General features: G+C 45.1%; 6 protein-coding genes across 6 annotated transcripts; 2 read left to right on the top strand and 4 right to left on the bottom strand.

Annotated features, from left to right (window-relative positions):
- Positions 1 to 105: 105 nt before the first annotated feature.
- KL911_001913 (uncharacterized protein) lies at positions 106 to 921 on the bottom strand (the record flags this gene model as incomplete). Its single annotated transcript, XM_043196924.1, has 1 exon — positions 106 to 921. One exon carries the CDS (start codon positions 919 to 921, stop codon positions 106 to 108), a length of 816 nt encoding a protein of 271 aa, XP_043055674.1.
- A 243-nt stretch (positions 922 to 1,164) lies between these two features.
- Positions 1,165 to 4,890, bottom strand: KL911_001912 (uncharacterized protein; the record flags this gene model as incomplete). Its single annotated transcript, XM_043196923.1, has 1 exon — positions 1,165 to 4,890. The coding sequence occupies one exon, from the start codon at positions 4,888 to 4,890 to the stop codon at positions 1,165 to 1,167; it is 3,726 nt and encodes a 1,241-aa protein (XP_043055673.1).
- A 128-nt stretch (positions 4,891 to 5,018) lies between these two features.
- KL911_001911 (uncharacterized protein) lies at positions 5,019 to 13,814 on the bottom strand (the record flags this gene model as incomplete). The annotated part of the gene is made up of 1 exon (XM_043196922.1): positions 5,019 to 13,814. The coding sequence occupies one exon, from the start codon at positions 13,812 to 13,814 to the stop codon at positions 5,019 to 5,021; it is 8,796 nt and encodes a 2,931-aa protein (XP_043055672.1).
- Positions 13,815 to 14,136: 322 nt separating this feature from the next.
- KL911_001910 (uncharacterized protein) lies at positions 14,137 to 15,468 on the top strand (the record flags this gene model as incomplete). The annotated part of the gene is made up of 1 exon (XM_043196921.1): positions 14,137 to 15,468. One exon carries the CDS (start codon positions 14,137 to 14,139, stop codon positions 15,466 to 15,468), a length of 1,332 nt encoding a protein of 443 aa, XP_043055671.1.
- Positions 15,469 to 15,484: 16 nt separating this feature from the next.
- KL911_001909 (uncharacterized protein) lies at positions 15,485 to 16,210 on the bottom strand (the record flags this gene model as incomplete). The annotated part of the gene is made up of 1 exon (XM_043196919.1): positions 15,485 to 16,210. One exon carries the CDS (start codon positions 16,208 to 16,210, stop codon positions 15,485 to 15,487), a length of 726 nt encoding a protein of 241 aa, XP_043055670.1.
- A 176-nt stretch (positions 16,211 to 16,386) lies between these two features.
- On the top strand, positions 16,387 to 17,877 carry KL911_001908 (uncharacterized protein; the record flags this gene model as incomplete). Its single annotated transcript, XM_043196918.1, has 1 exon — positions 16,387 to 17,877. The coding sequence occupies one exon, from the start codon at positions 16,387 to 16,389 to the stop codon at positions 17,875 to 17,877; it is 1,491 nt and encodes a 496-aa protein (XP_043055669.1).
- Between the last annotated feature and the right edge of the window lie 52 nt (positions 17,878 to 17,929).

The following is a 17,929-nucleotide window of genomic DNA, read 5'->3' as shown; positions in this document are numbered from 1 at the left end:
CTGTCGGAACGACATTCTGATAAATGACCTTTTTGGAAGTTTGCGCGGGGGTCGACCAAAATAGAATTAACCTAGTTAGCTAAAAACCGGTTCTCTACACAGAGCTCAGTTGTTCTTTTTGCCGAACTTGGGCAGATTGATAGGCTTGATGGTCACGTAAGAGTTGCCCTCGTCAAACACACCGGCTGCGGCGTTGTACCATGCGATGAAAGCGGTGATCACTCCAAACACACCCCCTGCAGTAATACATCCGGATGACGGAGCCAAGTGGCCAACAGCGAGCAGCAAGAATGTGAGGTCCAGAAACGCAAAGAGTGAGAAAAACGCGACGGTGGATTTCATGGTGCAAAGCACCAACATAAAGGTGAAAATGGTCCAGCCCAATAGGTAGAAGCCGAGCGCGTTGTTCAGTTCCGTTTCATCGGTATACGAGTCGGCGATATGGAAGAATGGGATGGTTATGGCTGCGTAGCTCATCCAAAATCCACCATACGACGACAATGCCAGTCCACCGAACGTGTTCTGCAGGGCCAACTCCCACATTCCTGCAAGTAGCTGGACTAAACCTCCGTAGAAGGCGGCGAGACCCACCACCACGCTGGAGTTGGAAACACCCATAGCGCCGGCATTGATCATCGACAGAACAAACGTCGTCAGGGCGAAAGCGGACAGCCCTAGAGGCGCTGGATTGGCAAACTTGTGGACGCTTGGAGGAGCATATCCCGGTTGCAAAGTACCACCAAACGCGCTCACGAGATCGCTTTTCAGGTACTTGCGGCCACCCAGCCAAAGGTACTTGCCATCGTCAGAGTGAACCACGGGCTGAATTCCTTCTTCCTGGACTGCGGTAGGTTGAGAGTGGGACGATCCCACTTGGTCGTCACCTATTTGTTTTTCGACGTCCTCGTTAAATTGTGACATATGTGTCAAAGTGTGCAAAAGCCCGGGAATCCTCCTCGGTATTTATAAGGGCCATTCCTTTGCCAGTGTGAGAACTTACAAATGCCTTTTCTGCATTGTCCTAGGAGTCACGCACTTGCAACAAAAAAAGTACGTGTGGGGTTAAGCCCTCAGACAGGGTCCATGATAATTATTGCCGTGGCCCGATTTGGTCTTAGTGGGCCAGAAAATCTGCAGCTTTTGTGGGGCTGCCAGGTGCAGCATTCAGTACAGCACAGAATGCCGATTAGTAGACCCCCTTGCTATGGACATGTTTTGCGCAGATTTGGTGCTCTCACCACTTACCCCACCTGAAAGAGACCCTTGTTCCTTGAGCTTTCGTCTGTTGTGCTTCAGTAGTGCCTCCATAAGACTGTTGAGATCAATAAGTTCGCCCAGAAGGAATCTCTTCACATGGAACTTAATCCGGTAATTCTCCAGCACCTCAATAATCAATTTCATCACCACCGGCTCCGACTCGAATAATTTTGGGTGACCGGACTTCAACCGATTTAGGTTCCCCACAGCTTTTCCCTGGTTGACGGGAAGAAGTAGCAGATTTCTGTATATTTGCTTGAGGGCCTGGTATTCTTTGGTGAGGTTTGCGGAGTGGGAGGAGGGGCCGGGTCCCGTTGCACCGCCAACCCCACTGGGCGAGTCGGTTCTTTTTAATAGCTTCTCTCTACCATGGAATGGCAGGTAGTCCTGGTCCATGATCCTGTCGAACTCTTGCATTGTTGTCGAGCTTGGGATTCTGCTCAGGTCTGCAAGGACGTCCTCGTGCGGGTCCAGGTCCACCAAGCTCTCGAGCTTTTTCGGCAGACACAACCCCAGATAACCGTTCGAGGCAGTTTTTGTGAACCACCCCACGTCATCCAGCATCTCGGAGCCGAGGTCTGTTTGGGCAATCAGGCCCAGAACGAAAAAACATGTACCTCGGACCGACGCGTTCAGCGATTTGACACAAATCGAGACAATCTCGTTCACGACGCCCGTCATATCTAAAAGACGCACCCCGTGGTCCGACGATCCTATGTGGCCGATTGCCCACAGCACAGACTTCAGGTCGGTCACGTAATCCTCTTGCTCACTGCACGGCGTATTGTAATAGAACTCCGACTCCTGACCTGTCTCGATTAGATTCGCATACGAGTTGACCACGCGCGAGAACGACTCGAAAGTTCCAGTGACCTCAAACAACCGCAGTCCGTCACTTGTCCTCACCAACCCGCCGAAAAAGTGGTACGGCAGCTCGCTGGGGGCCTTCTCGTTGAAAAACTTCTGTGCCAGATACGACTCTATGTGCTGCACGTAGTGCCTGTTCTTGGACTGGATCCAGGCCTCCATCTCCTCGTTGACAAAGTCGTACTCCTGCAAATACTCGAACCCGGGCCGCGTAGCCAGAATCTTTAGCATCAAGTTGATGCCACTCGGCGTTTCCAAAACACCGATCGACGGCCGGTACTTGATGATCTCCAGCACTTTTTCCTCGTCTTTGGCGAAAGAAGTTAGCAACTCCACAGAAACCTGTCTGATATTCTCGTCCGGATCACATAGCTGGCCAACCAGCACACGACACGCAAAACTTTCGCTCTCCTCATTCTCCAACAAACTCCCCAGCAGTCGGACGGAAAATAAACGCATCGAAGGACTCGACGTATTTGCCACCTTGCTGAGGATGATCCGCATATGGCTGTTAGAGTTGTATTTCATTTCCCTTATAATGATCTTCACCAGATCTGGTCGGCGTGCTTTCTGGTCCGTTATATGGTACAGCATGTCGAAAAACCACCATTGCTCCAGCATCCGCAGCCCGTTCGGATCTGCTGAAAGAACTCCCAGAAACGAAAAGTAGCCGTAACTGAGCGTTGTCTCCAGCTTGGCTTTCGAGAAAAGCGGGTCTCCTGCCGTGATTCCACTGTACGGATCTACCTGTGCGAGACACTCTGCTATCTGGGGTAGAACCTTATTCTCCGTCAGGTACTTGACTCCCTCGGCGTTGGAAAGCAGGTTCTTGAAAATTTCGCAGCCAACTTTCACGAACACCAGATTGGACTTTGTTTTGCGAAGCGACGCAAAACGGTACTTGAACGGACGGTAAAACGACATCAACCTCTTGTAAAACTTGGTAGTTCGCACAATTTCCTCAAAGTTGCGCGTGTCGCGTAAGGGGCCTTGCATTAGCTCAGTGATCAAGCTCCAATTCCATTTGTAGTAGTCTTTTGTAGCCAAGACATGAGTCTCCGAAACTAGATTTTTTAGGTGTGTCGCGTCCACACCGCACAGCATTTTGAGTCGCAATTCTTTGAAGACCTGTTCCGAGATCCTCACGTGGACGTGATCTGCAAGAATGAGGTTGGAAGTGTGGTGGTTTCGAAGGTACTTCTCGATCTGTTTGTTGAGCTCAAACGACGGAGCTATTGACTTTATCAGCTGGTCTGGGACCAGAAACGACTGCATGTACGATATTTCTGACAGCAGGATCATTATGCGCTTATTCAACTTCTTGTCAGTGACTTCTTCGAAAAGCTTTTTCAGCTTGTCCACGAGACCACAACGAATGCATATATGTAGCACCAGCATGGTGTAGTGGTTGACCAACGAAGTTTCTGTTTCTGGCGAGCTCCGTGCGTTAGTGTTGGACTTTGCTGATGAGAGTTGGCGTTCAGGATTTATCAGAGGCACAATCATCGGGCCATTCTCGTCATTGGTGTCACCCAGTGACATCGGTTTTATCCGAAACAGGTCGCTGAAAATTTGCAGCAATATACTCTTTATTGAAACTGAGCTGAAAGTAAGACAATTGATCAGCTCACGGATAGGGAGGAAATCGTGCTGGCTGAAAGCTATGAGTCCAGACCAGTTTTTCAGCATGAACACGATCAGATGCGCGATAACTTGCAAATTTTCTGTTTTGATATGCGAAATATCCATGAAAGGCGAGATGAGCAACTGGACAAGATGCGATTCCATGATGTAGGGTCTGGTGTTGGGCAGATCGAGAAGTTTCAGTATCGCGGCGCAAAATACACCTCTTGAAACGGCAGGCCCGTCCACAATGTACTGCAATAACACACCCAATGCGTTGGCTTTGTACGCTCTTTCTGGATCCAAAAGAGCAATCTCCACTAGTGTCTCAAATGCGATGGTTCTCAATGGATCAGTAACATCCTCTACTATATTAATCAGCGAGCGGACCAGCGCGACCGGAAACTGGTTCGGACCACCTTCAATGCTTACCAAACGTCGAACAAGACGCATGCATTCTCTCCGTTCTGTCGTGTGTTTGGGATTTTTGCTCAAACTGGCAATAACAAAGACGTATAAGTCGTACTTGAAAAATAGCAGTAATGCCTGTAGATCGGTCACAACGTACCACAAGATCCTGTATCCGCACGCAATAACCATCTCGTTGCGCTGAAGCATCAATCTCTGAACGACGTGGATGACGGAAGAGAACACCAGATCGTTCCTTAGTGATTCGTTTTCCTCCAGCAAATCCACCATATCGTTCGTCTTGTCCACAATTTCCTCACTTGAGGTCTTCTTGTCGCTCAAAATCTGTAGAATATCGGAAAGAGCCCACGTCGGGCTCACTTTGTCGCCTGTAAACCTGGATGTTTGCGTCTGGTCGGCAAAGGTGCTATCGTCTGCCTCTTTAATGGAAATGCTCGATAGCGAAGTGGCAGAGTCCACGCTGTGGATAGCCGCATTCGAGTGCCCTCTATTTCGCGTGCTTTCGAATTCAGGGATCGTCAATTTCTTTCGTTGACTGTCCTTCCGATCCATGCTAACAAAGGACGGATAGTGGCCCAGGGACTTCGATAGACTCCCGATTGAGTCCATGCGAGGGAGAACTGCAGCTTCTGATATATCCTCAGGAATCGATTCGTATACTTTGCGAGGATTCAAAGACAGCCGGGACTTTGCATCGTGAGCTGTCTCCGACATGATGAAGTACAAGAACACTTTATTTTTCTGTTACGCGAATGCTGACTAAAACTAGCAAATTAGTGATTGATGTCTACAGTAGTCAATCAGTACCGGACTAACAGTAAGACCGACCGGTGTTCGTGCAATCACCTCAAAACATTGGCGTAATGAACTTCGGCCTCCTTGACTAGTTGCTGTAACCCCACGATTACAAACTGGTGCGTGAGATTAGGAAACTTGTTTCTGTGCAGTCCAAACCACTCCAGCGGAGGCGTGGCGTTTCCCAGATCACGTAGTTTAGGAGTCTCGATATGCGGCTCTTCTAGCGGAACATAAACATATTTCTCGTCAGACTCCACGTCCTTTAGCCTATCCTCTAAGTTGACGGTCTCGAAAATTGACTCCTTGTAGTTCTCTTCCAGCAGATCGTCGAAGTCCGTTCCGTAGCCAGAAGTGAAGATCCGCAAGGCAGTGAGACGAGTCTTCAGTGTCGTTGCATGGGAATACCACATTTCTCTAATAAAGTAGACAGAGCCCAACTTCCACTTCACGTCAACGTTCCCTCCAAAAGAGCTGCTGAACTTGAACTTGACTAAATTGGAATCTGGATGCTGGAACGCATCCATGTAAACGTTCAACGAAGGGAAGACAAAAATGCTGCCACCGGTGGCCGTGTTCGCAAGCTTGACGTAGCTCCAAACTCCCAGTTCTCCTAGTGACGCCTCTGTAGGCTTTGACTTGAAAGAGGAAAGAGCCACAGTGAAGTTGTCAAGGCTCATGTCCAACTTGTTCTCCATGATACTGGTCTTGATCTGCTCAAACTTAGCCCTCGAAGCTCCCACCCTGATCACCAGCGCCTGGGTATCCAACAAACTACTGGGGAAAATTTGTATCTGCATCGACCCTATGCGGACATCCAACTCTGTGTAGAATTCGTCAATCACGTCCAAAAACATTTCCACTGTCTTGACGGTGCTTGAGCTCGAAGTATCAGTTTTGCGCAAAGCAGCCAATGACAAAGACGACTCCGAGGATCTCGTTGAGCCCTTGAGGAATTGCATCTGATCATCCAAGGCATCATTGAGAGTTTGATGGTACGAGATCTTGATATCCTGTCGGATTCGCAATCCAATCGTGTAAATATCCACGAAATTGGAGGCAGTCAAAGCAGTCATATAAACGTTGAACGAATCCATCGAGGTTTTTCCAACAAGCTTGTCTGCATGATTGTCCACACTCTGATTGTATATGGAAGCCATCGCTTTGGTGATCACTGCTATGCAGAATATGTGGTAATCAAGGGAGATTTTGGTTTCCAACGATCGAAATCCGGCAGACAGGAAGACCAGCGGAATATCCTCCATTCCTTTTTCTTTCGACCATGAGATTGCAGAAGCCATTCGCGCCCTTTCGACAACCAAAAGCCCTCCAAGTCTTCCCTCTGATGCAATTCTGAGCTGGCCCAGTTCCAATCTGAAGTTTTGGTCCCTGTTGGTGACCTTAGTGGATTTGAACCAACATTTATCGGCATCCACGTCCAATGTTCCTAGCGAGAATCCGAGATCCACCTTCAATTTCACCTTTTCTACCAGAAGAGTGACGATCCACGGAAGTACAGTGGTATTTGACATGTCTTTGACTCTTGCTGCAATATGTTGCAGTGAAACGTCCTCGCTCTGTTGCGGCTTTTCAGTAGAACTTTTGTAAAGTTCGGACGGTAGCCATATTTCACGAAAAATGTCGACGTCCTGTCTCTGCTGTATGTTCAAATACGAGTCAATGTTTGATACCTTTGACGTGTTGGTCATTGTTTTGACACCATGAGCTTTGGCGATAGTTGCAGATAGAAGAATATCATCGATCCCAACAGATCCACTGGTTTCTTTCGAATAGACGTGTTGCAGCTTTGCTCGAAGTTGTTCAATACAGATAGTAGTGGTGATCAAATCTGTATCGGTGTTGAAATGCCAAAACAGTCCATTAGTGGAGACGGCGGCCTCGACCTTTGCATTTGGCTCACAACTCAATGTGAGTCGCTGAGGCTCAACCTTCAGCGAAAAGTTGATTTTGAATTTCTCAAAGACTCGCTCCAAGCTGACACCTACTGGCTCCTTTTCTCCCATAGGTGGCCATCTTTCCTCGGACTTTCGTGTTGTTGGCACCTTGCTTTTCTTTGCATGATTTCTATTCGCAAAAGACTTCACACTGTTAGCAAGACTGACGATCACAGGAACACATGATGCTGACAGTGCATTGTCAGTACTTGAAGTGACGGCTTGTATCAAAATGATGTGTTTTTTAACCGATTCCAAACTTTTGATATACTCTGCGGCAATCCTCATGGATGGAGCCTGGAGACATAACGATGTAGGCTTACGGTTTGAATCCCTTGTAGGATTGCTGATCATAATTGAAGCACCGTTAAATGCAAAGATGCAGCCAATAAGCCTCAAGTCCGAGTGGATCGAAGAAAAAAGAGTTGGCGAGCCATCCTCCGTCTCGGCATGTGCGATTTCATGAGAAAAAATAGACTCCAATTTTTCTTGAACATGAATAACAGACCGCGCTAGTCGATCGGCAACAGAAAAGAGTGTAGTTTCCAGCTTAAAATCGACCTTATCACCGTGAAGCTCAGCGTCGATAGCTCTGCCTTTGGACGTTCGGGAAACCTTATAATCAAGCTCAAATCTAGGGAAATATGCCCTGTTAGCACTCAAGCTTTCATCACTGGTGGAATAAAAGTTCATGGAGTTGTTCCCGTGGGAAGTTGCCAAGTACATGCTCGAGACGAGTACATTTCCTGTTTTTGTGCTGCATACTATCTCAGCTTTTTCGTATCCAACAATAAAGCCAGGGATGTCCGACGAGTTTAACATCGCCCTCTCTGGCTTTGGAAGCAGCCATCCGATACACATGTTTTTGGACACAATGCGAATCGAATAGACGCTCAAAAGTTCCCATATCTTTTCCGCGCTAACGTTCTGTCTTTGAGCGGGTTTGCGAGGGAACTTGTAGGTGCCAAAATTCCTATGGAAATCAAAGTAAACGTCAAGGAGTTCAGTAGTGGAGTGCGAATCTAACACAAACCTGCAGTGCTCGCTGATTAATTCAAGCTGGTGGAGTTTTTGCTCACTTGGAACGGACGTAGATGCTTTCAATTCCAGGTTTACATCACAGATCGTAAACTTTGAGGTCTGAGGACCATGAGAGATCATACTAAATCTTGTGGAGGGCAACTTTAGGAAGCCGTGGGGTTTGTTTCCGGTGTGATTGAAATCAGAGGTGACAAACTTCATTGTGATCTTGTTACAATCGAGGAATGACCGGTTCTCGTTGAGAAGACAGGCGAATGACAAGTTGTCCAGAGCAACAGCAGCCGTGGCCTTCACAACGAAAGAGGAGTTCCCTAGTTTGGACTCGTTGTTGCTTGTGTGGCCAAACTTTTGAAGCAGACTATGGAACCTTGATTTAAATTTTTCAAAGTACGCCTCTGCAACACGGTAATCCGTTTCTGCAAGTTTCGCCAAATAGATGACGTTACGCTGTGAACAATTGATTCTGAGTTGATCTGCGTTCACCTGTGCGAAAACATCGAGTCTACCATGTTTTTCAACGAGGCTCGCCAAAATTTTCAGATCTCCTAGAGACACGGTAGCAAATTGCACTTGCTTTGTTGTGGAAGTGGAGATGATTCTTGAGCTGATGCGTGACACTGTAAAATTTGACGTCCCAACCTGATCTGAAGCTGAAAGATCAAATGCAATATCTCGCACGTCCATCTTGTAAAGTATCGGTGACAGAACTTCAAGCTGCAAAGAAAGTTTTGAGACAAACATACTACCCGTTACTTTTCCTTCCAGCTGAGCTAAAAATCCATCGCTGGATCGAGTAACCGACGGTTGTTGTCTTTTCCTCAAATTGTTAATGAGTGGCACCAAAAAGTCATTCTCTTCATTGATAAGCACATCTAAAGCTCTTAGATAGAAATCTGAACCCGACCCAGCTGATATGTTGATACTTGAGGCAGATAAGTCCACATAAATCTGCTCATCACCAGATGACCTGACCTTGGAGACAAGCAGTGAGTTTTCAAAACTTTTAAGCTGCGCTATCTTCATTTTATCAAGCATAAAATCAATACCCACCGTGGTATTGTTCGACAGCATAGCGAAAAACAGATCCTCTGAAGATTTGATTCCTGACATCGTTAGCACCGAATTACTACCGTGGACGTTGACAGACGATCTATCAATTGCAACCTGGTGAGTAAACTCTTTAACCAGGAGATTTATGCTGAAAAAGATCGGATCTGGCTCTGATCTGTTTGCAATTTCGATAGTTTGGTTGGCACTGGACTTTGACGTCATACCTGCAATCAAATCGCTGATATAAGGGATTGATTGCTTCAGGGAATTGACACTGGTATTAAAGGCGCCGATGGAAATCCCAACATTGATCTGATCTTGAACATTTATCATAGAAAGCTCAGTGGCCATTTGGTACAGCTCCTCGGAAAGCTTTCCTTTACTTAAGGCGAGTTCTAGGTTTTCAGTCACCACCAAATTGCTGAAAGGATGAACATTGAGTTTGGATGTAGAAAGCGCCGCTTTCAAAGAAAATGACTTCCGTTCAGCCCCAGAGCTGGTGTCACCGAAAACGCTCATCAAAACATAGCTGGTGGATATATTACTAAACTCCCATCTTCTCCAATTTAGAAACACATCAAAGACTCTTTGCTTGGCGTCTTCCGGGGCATTCCAAGAGTGTTCGTCATATCTTTTCTGGGTGCTTTCGTGCCAACGTTTTGGCAGGTTGTAAGCAATATGTCTGATTCTTGTAATTATTTTCCAGCTGTCCTCACGCCTGATGTGCTCGTCGGAAAATTTGCTAATATACGACGGTTTGGTGATACACGATGGATCGTGGCGCACAGAATAGTCCGTTACCGCTTTGGAAATGGAATATACGGTATCGATCTTGGCCTTGGTACTATTTTCCACTGCTAGCGATATTTCTGCCGTTGCCTTCTTTATCGGATCAACCAGAAGGGAAATGTAGCTCTCAACCCATTGGAGGCTTGTAGGGTCCATATCGAAGTATAGGTAATCCTCATCAACCATGACACTAGTCGACAATTTGCTATCATATATATCGGCCCTGAGTTTCGCCATATCGAGACTGCAAACAGACCTGCCGCTTTTCAGTATGCTAATCGAGATCTCGGAAACGTCTGCTGCCAAAGAATCCATGCCGCCTTCTGGTTCAATTGTAGCAGTTAATGTTGGATTGGATATGCTGATATCGATGCAGTTTTCAGAAGACCTTGATTCTGTCACATGTAGATTAATCATTGGAATTAACGCTTTTATGTTGACTTTCTGAGACTTTGTGGCATGTTTCTTAGTCAAGTGCGATATAAAATCATTTTGAATCTCATCCAGTACATTGGTGACAGAAATGACCTCCTTATTTGATACAATGTAGCTCCATACCAATGCGACTTTCGGATCAATATATCCTTCAACAGTATCAAAGCTGCATACTATGGAATCAAGCTCAAAGCCATCATTTTCGGAGGATATTTTCGAAAAGAGGTTCGTTGCGTGTGACCTGCCCCCATCTAGAATCGAAGATGAATCGGAGACGTCGTCATCTCTCAAAGCATCTTTCAACCGTTCAGGATAGCTTGCGATCAACAAATCTATCGAGTTGGAGTAGAGCGGTGGAGGGATATCGGGGAAATTGAGGAAAGGCCTCAAACCTCCATAATTTTGATGGTATGTTGAATCTCTATCACTTCGTGCAAGCAAAAACGGACATCTGTGGAACGGCGCATCGTGGATTTTCATATGAGCTCTTTGAGCTTCTTTGCGAGTTGCAAAGTCTGGTTTTTTAACAAAGTCACTCACGTACACTGATGTTCTCACATCCATAACAGTTTCGGTGCCGCTCATACCTTGTATGACAATGTCCTCGATCCTGAAATTAATTCGGCTATTGTATGTAGCAGATGACTGATCAGAAATAGTTAGGTGCAACGCTTCCAATTTAACGAGGAGGCCACAAGACGGACCATTGATTTTCGCCAAAATTTGGGGACAGCTGAAAGACAAATTCAACATATCAAAAAGCACCTCCTCAGGAAGGTCTAAAGAATTCTCTGAATCATTGTATCCCACCGCAAGGGACCCAAGAGAGCGGCGGACGATGTCAAGAAAAGTTGGCTCTGAGTCAACCACTATTTGTCCTGGATGGAAATCCCACCTACAGTAATAAGTTGGTTCATCTGGAGGAAGCCCAAATGTTCTGTGGCCATGCACTGGAAGATGATCAATAAAAAGCAGAGGATCAAATTTCAAGTGCTTGGAGGTCGTGCTAAAAATCATATCCTCGTCGGCGCTCTCAATTGATCGGCCATAGATTTCCGAGAAATTAGCTTGAAGATCCATGTAGTAGTTATTGAATCGAAGATCAATGTCCAGGCTTTCAAAATGTAGTGCCACATGTGTTTCACAGTCATAATTGTGTGATGGCAAAACCAGGCACCCATTTTTGACGCAAAAAGAGAAGTGTAGGTCGGTCTCATTTCGCAGTTTCATTCCAAACAGCTTGAAATCTTCTGACGCTGGTTTTTCTTCAAACTTGTCATTCATGTCTTCGAGGAATTCTCCGAGAGTCTGGAAGTTGATATCTTCTCCAAAATAGTTGGCCTTGAGAAGCAACACATACTTGATGATGAATCCATAGCATTCAAGCGTCGTATCTTCACAAGTACAGTTGACTACAATGTTGTCAACCGTATCTATGTCGATCACGTTGAAATAAGTGAAAGATCCCGACATCTCAAAGTTATTAGCCCTTCCAACCTCTTTATTTCGCAGGAAATTATATCCTGTGTGCCATGGCGGGAAATGAACAGCCAAATCAAAGGTGGTGTTAAGTTTATAGTCAATAATTGTCGACTTTCGATATACGGTATCTAAAGGAATATCGACAGCTAAATCAAGTTCGGATCCGCAAAAGGAAACATATATGTTGTCATTATAGTCTAGAGGGTGGCTGACAATATTTTTTTCGTTCAAATTGAGAGAGATATTGTAGTTGTAAACCTTCCAGTTGATCTTATAGAAAAAGGGACGGAATAGCTCGTAAGGAGTTGGGTTTCCAGAGCTGAAATCCCCAAACATGTCTGTGAGCAACTCAATATGCTCTCTAAGTAGATAGAGTTCAGCATTCGTAGAGCGGTTCTGAAAACTCCACGTTGCAGGGCCATTCCATTGCAAAGGATACCCAACATCCGCATTTATGGTGTGTTTCATGGCTTTAAAGAATATCTCGTGATTCACACTGGAAGAGATGACCGGGTTATTCAGATCCACATGGAACTTATTTGCCCATCCACTCTCTGTGCTGGGGATATACGAGGTTGATACATTAAAGGTGGAGTTTTGTCCCACCTTAAGTTCAAGCCATCCAAACGGTCTGCGCTCAAGTTGGTTTTGAGAACTGTCATTATTGGAATAAAGAACGTCTTTGCTGCTCTCCCTAAAGGGAATCCTTAGCACCAGATCGTCCACACTTTCGAAAAATAGCCTGAATCCTTCGTACTGTCTTTTTGATCCTGCTTTGAGACGGTCAAACGGATCAGCATCCCTGCAGATAGAAGGAAATAACATTTGATGTAGAAAAGCGCGCTCTTTTTCGGCCCAAGGTCCGTAGTGGATAATTCCTTCTGAAACGGATATGTCAATATTATTCGCTGGAGGCTCTCCGCCATTTCCAATATCTGGATCCTCAGTGGGAGAATTGACCGGTAACGCTGGCGTTCTACCTGGGATATCGTAGTAATAATGGATATCGACGTAATCGGAGTCAAAGACGTGAGTGTACCGCGCGTACTCGGATTCCGAGAACACAACCGCGTCTTCTTTATCCTCAGAATGGGTTTTCCCGTCAAAAGAACTCAATGTCGAACTGTTGTAGGTCAAATAACGTTCAAGACCGCGCCAATGATGCAGCTCTTCCTCTTTAGTCTTCTCGCTGTCTTCTTTAGTGCCATTGTGATACAACCCTAATTTATCCAGGAAACTCTTGAGCTTGTGACTTTGACCCCGATCAAAGTCTTTTTTGATCTGATCCATACCCTCGTATGAAACGTTTGGTTTAAGGTAGAGTTGTAGTTGGTTCGCTCTAACATCGTGATCAACTCGACACTTATCGTATTTGGAATCTGGCCGAAGGAAATCAAAAAACCCTTCCAAGGATGTATATGATCCAACCAAAAGAGACGTTGTCGTCTGGTTACCTATTACAAACCCGCCCTGTTTTATCAAGACCTTGAGGGGAAGAAATTTGATGAATCGTGGGACATAGCGCTCGTCCGATTCTTCAGAGTCATGGATTGTATTTTGATCGCTGCTGGTTTCGCTGGTGCGACTTGTAGAGTACGACTGCTTTTCTGTGTGACCGGTCTCCCCATTCAACTTTTTCAGTAATTCGTCGTAAACATTCACTCGGTTGTAGACAAAAACTTCAAAGCCATAGATTTCCATCAGTAACCGTGTGGGAAGTAGCCCGTTTTTCGTATTTTCTTGCTCAGTAACGAATCCAGATTGGCGCACGGATGTAAGCCAATATCTCCATGTGAGCCATCCTTGATGAATGAGGATCATCTCATTTTTGGTTATAATTGTAACATTTTTGAAAAAGAGCCGTCCCCCGAGAAAGGAGACTTTGTATGATTGAACTTTGAATCGTACCTTATATCGCTTCCACAGAGTATATTTCAGTAGGAATGACACTATTGAGCCCAATAGCCGATTGAAGTAGAATAGAATTCCAATGGATCCAAGCAGAGCTATAACCCACTCAACCATGTACACCCATTGCAGGTTGCCAGCTCGGCTCACCGACGCATAGCCGAATTGTGTTGAAACGTCCATGGCTAACAAAGCATAACTTAGTGTTCGGTTCAAACCAAAATATTTACTTTGGGCGGGTGCGAGGTGTATGTTTCATTACTGATTTTACTCGCCGCTATTGACAAGAGAATAGCCACAGAGAGACTTCAGCAGTGACTAGAATGAAGATGCATACATGTAAGAGGTGGCAGTGTGTTGCATATGACGAGAACTAGTTGAGAGGGAGCGGTCCAGCTATCCTCTATTACGTAAGCAAAGATTGAAAATCCTGGGCTCGAAACCGAAATTCGAAATATTGTAGTGGCAAAACACTTAGTTGAACATCCTTCCTTGTATTTTTGACATGTCGAGAGAGGCTCCATTGAAAGCTGAAAAAGATTTCACCGAGACTCTGGACGAGCAATTGCCTCAGATTGAGCAGTTGTCCAGATCGGACTACAAGTCTGCTGTCGACAAACTACTGTTGTTAGAGAAGCAAACAAGGCAAGCGTCCGATCTGGCTTCTTGTAAGAGAATTATGATAACCTTGATGGATCTTTTGGCCTCGAAGAAAGACTGGTCTTTGCTCAATGAGCAGATCTTGTTGCTCTCCAAGAAGCAAGGACAACTAAAGGACTCCGTTAGGGTGATGATCCAACAAGCGATATCCCATCTCGACGAAATTCAAGATTTGGAAACAAAGATTCAAACGATAGAGACCATTCGCACAGTCACTGAAAACAAAATCTTTGTGGAAATCGAGCGTGCGCGGGTCACAAGAATACTCAGTGATATTCTGTTGGAGAAAAAGAATGATTTGGATAAAGCGTGCGATGTGTTGTGCGAATTGCAGGTCGAAACGTACGGGTCTTTGGAGCTTAGTGAAAAAATTGAGTTTATTTTGAGACAAATGACTTTAAGCAACAAGAGAGGTGATTATCAGATGTCCAAAATGCTCTCGAGAAAGATTTTGGTGAGATCTTTGGAGAAGTTTGCAGACCAAAAGTTGGAGTATTACAGACTAATGATTGACATTGCTCTGAGTGAAGACGACTACATCAACCTGGTGAAGTACCATCTAGCCATCTATGACGTCCCTAAAATAAAGGGAGACAGCAGTGAGTCTTTGGAGGCTTTGAGGCAGATTGTTTACTTCAGTATTCTTTCGCCGTATTCCAATCTGCAGAACGATCTGATCTCCAGAGTGAAGATAGACAAAAACGTTGATAAGCTGCCAACTGAAAAAGAGATCCTCAAGCTGTTCACTTCAGATGAGCTGATCAACTGGAAACAACTCGAGGCACAATTTGGCAATTACTTGTTCAAAGATACCACCTTTGATCAGTCGACTGAGAAAGGTAAGCTGCATTACAAAGATCTTCAGAAGCGCGTGATAGAGCATAATTTGAGAATAGTGTCAAAATATTACTCATCTATCAGATTGGAAAGATTATGTGAGCTGCTGCAACTCGAACAACAGGATGTTGAACTGAACATCATCGAGCTGGTGAACAACGGCGTCATCTATGCTAAGATAAACCGGCCCCTGAAGATTGCCAGCTTCATAAAGCCAAAGAACGAGAACGAGTACTTGAATGAGTGGAGTTCAAATATCGACCAGCTTCTGAGCAGTATAGAGACCGTCGAGCATCTAATCACAAAGGAGGAGATGATGTATGCTGCGAAGGTGAAATAAATAATACGAACGTAGATTATGCTTCACGCTGTTGTAATTCCAGTTCTTTTCGTTTGCGAGCGCTCTCAACGAGGTTATTCCACCGTTCTTTCAATTTAATAATCTGATTCTCTAGAACGATTCTATCGCGTTCCTGTGTAGCAATTTTCTGTTGTAGTTGGTCAATCACGCTCTTGAGTTGCTGGTACTGATCTCCAGGTTGTTGTGAGGGGCCATTTTTCAGCAATCCCAGTAAATCCCCGATGAACTCGTGATTAGCCATCAATTCGCTATAATATACCAGATTCAGTTCTGTAAGAACGCTGTTTTTGGCCTTCAGTTCATCTATTCCCTGCTGCTTTGAGGATTTTTCTTTGAAGTTGATCAACTGCAGATCGTGTTCAAGCTGGTTAATCCTATCTTGTTCAATGAACTTGACCTTGTTGGAAGACAGATCAAAATTGAGATCCTTGACCATGAGAAGTTTTATATGCTCAATAAGCATCTGATTATCGGGCTCCTCGCAGAGCTCCTTTTCCTGAATCGGGTTTTTTTCTCGCTGTTGTTTGTATTCCTTGGATTTTTGAACTAGTTTAAGCTGATCTATTCGTTTGAGTATCTGCGATTTGAGGGTTGTAAGTGAATTGAGCGTGTTGAAATGGCTAATCAGCGATTCTTCAGCTATTCTGTCAATAATATCCTGTAGTAGTGCTATCGACGACTCGTGACAACTGATTGAACGACTGTAATCGCCTTTCATCATTGCCCTCTCGGCATTGTGCTCGCTCTCATACACCTTTTGGTTAAAACTTTAAATAGAGTACCCACCTCTGAAAGACCATGCATAGTCAATAAAAGATTATTATTATTTCAGGGGCTGCCAAAAACAGTCGAGAATTTTAAATAAAATCACCTTTTTATCTTTGGCGGGTCATCATCATGACCAACGTCAAACTTTTACAAAAAGAATCTATCACTCTAGACAGATTCTGGGACATCGCAAATGATCTGTTTCATTCAGAGAGACAATTTGACGAGCTCAGAGATAGCTGTACAGAGGAAAAAGTCAATACTCTACTGGTGAACTACTTGACTCTCGTTTGTGAACATTGCGACCAGCTCACAACACCAGACACTGAAGAGCAGTTTTACAATGACATATCCGAGTATGTCACTTGTCATAGATACTATCGATCGAACATGCAGTTCTGCGTTCGCAAAATGCTCTCATTGCTCACGTATAGTGTTGGTTGCAATGAGAGTAATTTGGCGCTCGAGTTCGACATGCTGGACAACGACACCAGGGAACAGGTCAACAATTCCATAATGGTGAACGAGAAGCTGATACGAATAATTGGGTGGATCCTCATAGTCAACTACCAGTCGGATAAAGATACTCTTTTGCAGATTCTAAAAGATTTCAATGGATTTGAGACTCTGGCAGGTGTGCTCTCGAACTACTCACGAATATCACGTAACTCGGGTGACAAGGACCCGTATATTGCAAATTACTCTCCGTACTTCGAGCTGTTTTATGAGCTTTGCAAAAACTACGAATTTGAAAGCACAGAGCTTGATCACGTCCAGTCCCAGCTACTTGAATATTTATTTGACAGCTTGGAGGTCGTGCCTAAGGAGGACAACATCCTCAACTTTATGAAATTCAAGCTGCTGCTAGTGTTCAACGAGCAATTCATGGTCTCTCAGTTTTCGTCGGCAGCAGAGAACTCGCATCAGATAGAAAATCGGTTTTTCTTTAAGATGACGGAAGACGGTCAACGATTCCAAAATTTCAACGAGGTTCTCATTTTGAACTTCAACAGAGAGCAGGACCACGTCCTTCAAATACTAATGCTCAAGGTGCTGTATCTGGTGTTCACCACCTCTCATACGTGCGGCAAATTTTATATCAACGATCTCAAACTTATCATAGACATCATGATCCGAGAACTGTTCAATCTGTCGACTGTGAAAGAAGAAGCGCTAATCAACACGTACTTACGCGTGCTCTATCCGATGATACTATTTTCAAACATCAAGGAAGAAGGCTACAAAAAAGAAAGCATTTCTGAGGTCCTCAGATATCTTGTTGGGGCAGAGCAGACCTCTGAGACTACCAAACGGCTGGCCGAGCGGTGCCTGGTGCTGAATTTTTTTGACGACAAGGGCGGCCCTCCCTTGATCACACGAAACGCCGCGCCATACACACATTCGCGGGAAAACTCGTCGCAGTCATCTGTGGTGAGCGAGATCGACTCGCCAGACTCACCAACTGCACCCATCGACCGAAGCAGGAGCAATTCGTCTGTCTCGTCGCAGGATTCCAAGGGTCTTCATCGTAAACGGCCTCCTCCCCCGCCTCCACGCCGGTACAACCAGCGGAACGGCTCCGAGCTGATGCTGAGTCGGACCAAGGTGGCCAATAAATAGATAGAGTGTAGTTAAAATCGTCAAAAATATTTATTTATTCGATAATATTAGT

The sequence above is a fragment of the Ogataea haglerorum genome (assembly GCF_019207285.1).
Source record: "Ogataea haglerorum isolate 81-453-3 chromosome Unknown 81-453-3_NODE_4_length_651989_cov_98.092404, whole genome shotgun sequence".
Lineage (NCBI taxonomy): Eukaryota > Fungi > Ascomycota > Pichiomycetes > Pichiales > Pichiaceae > Ogataea > Ogataea haglerorum.
The sequence above is the reverse complement of the archived record's forward strand: the minus strand, read 5'-3'. Positions and strand labels throughout refer to the sequence as shown.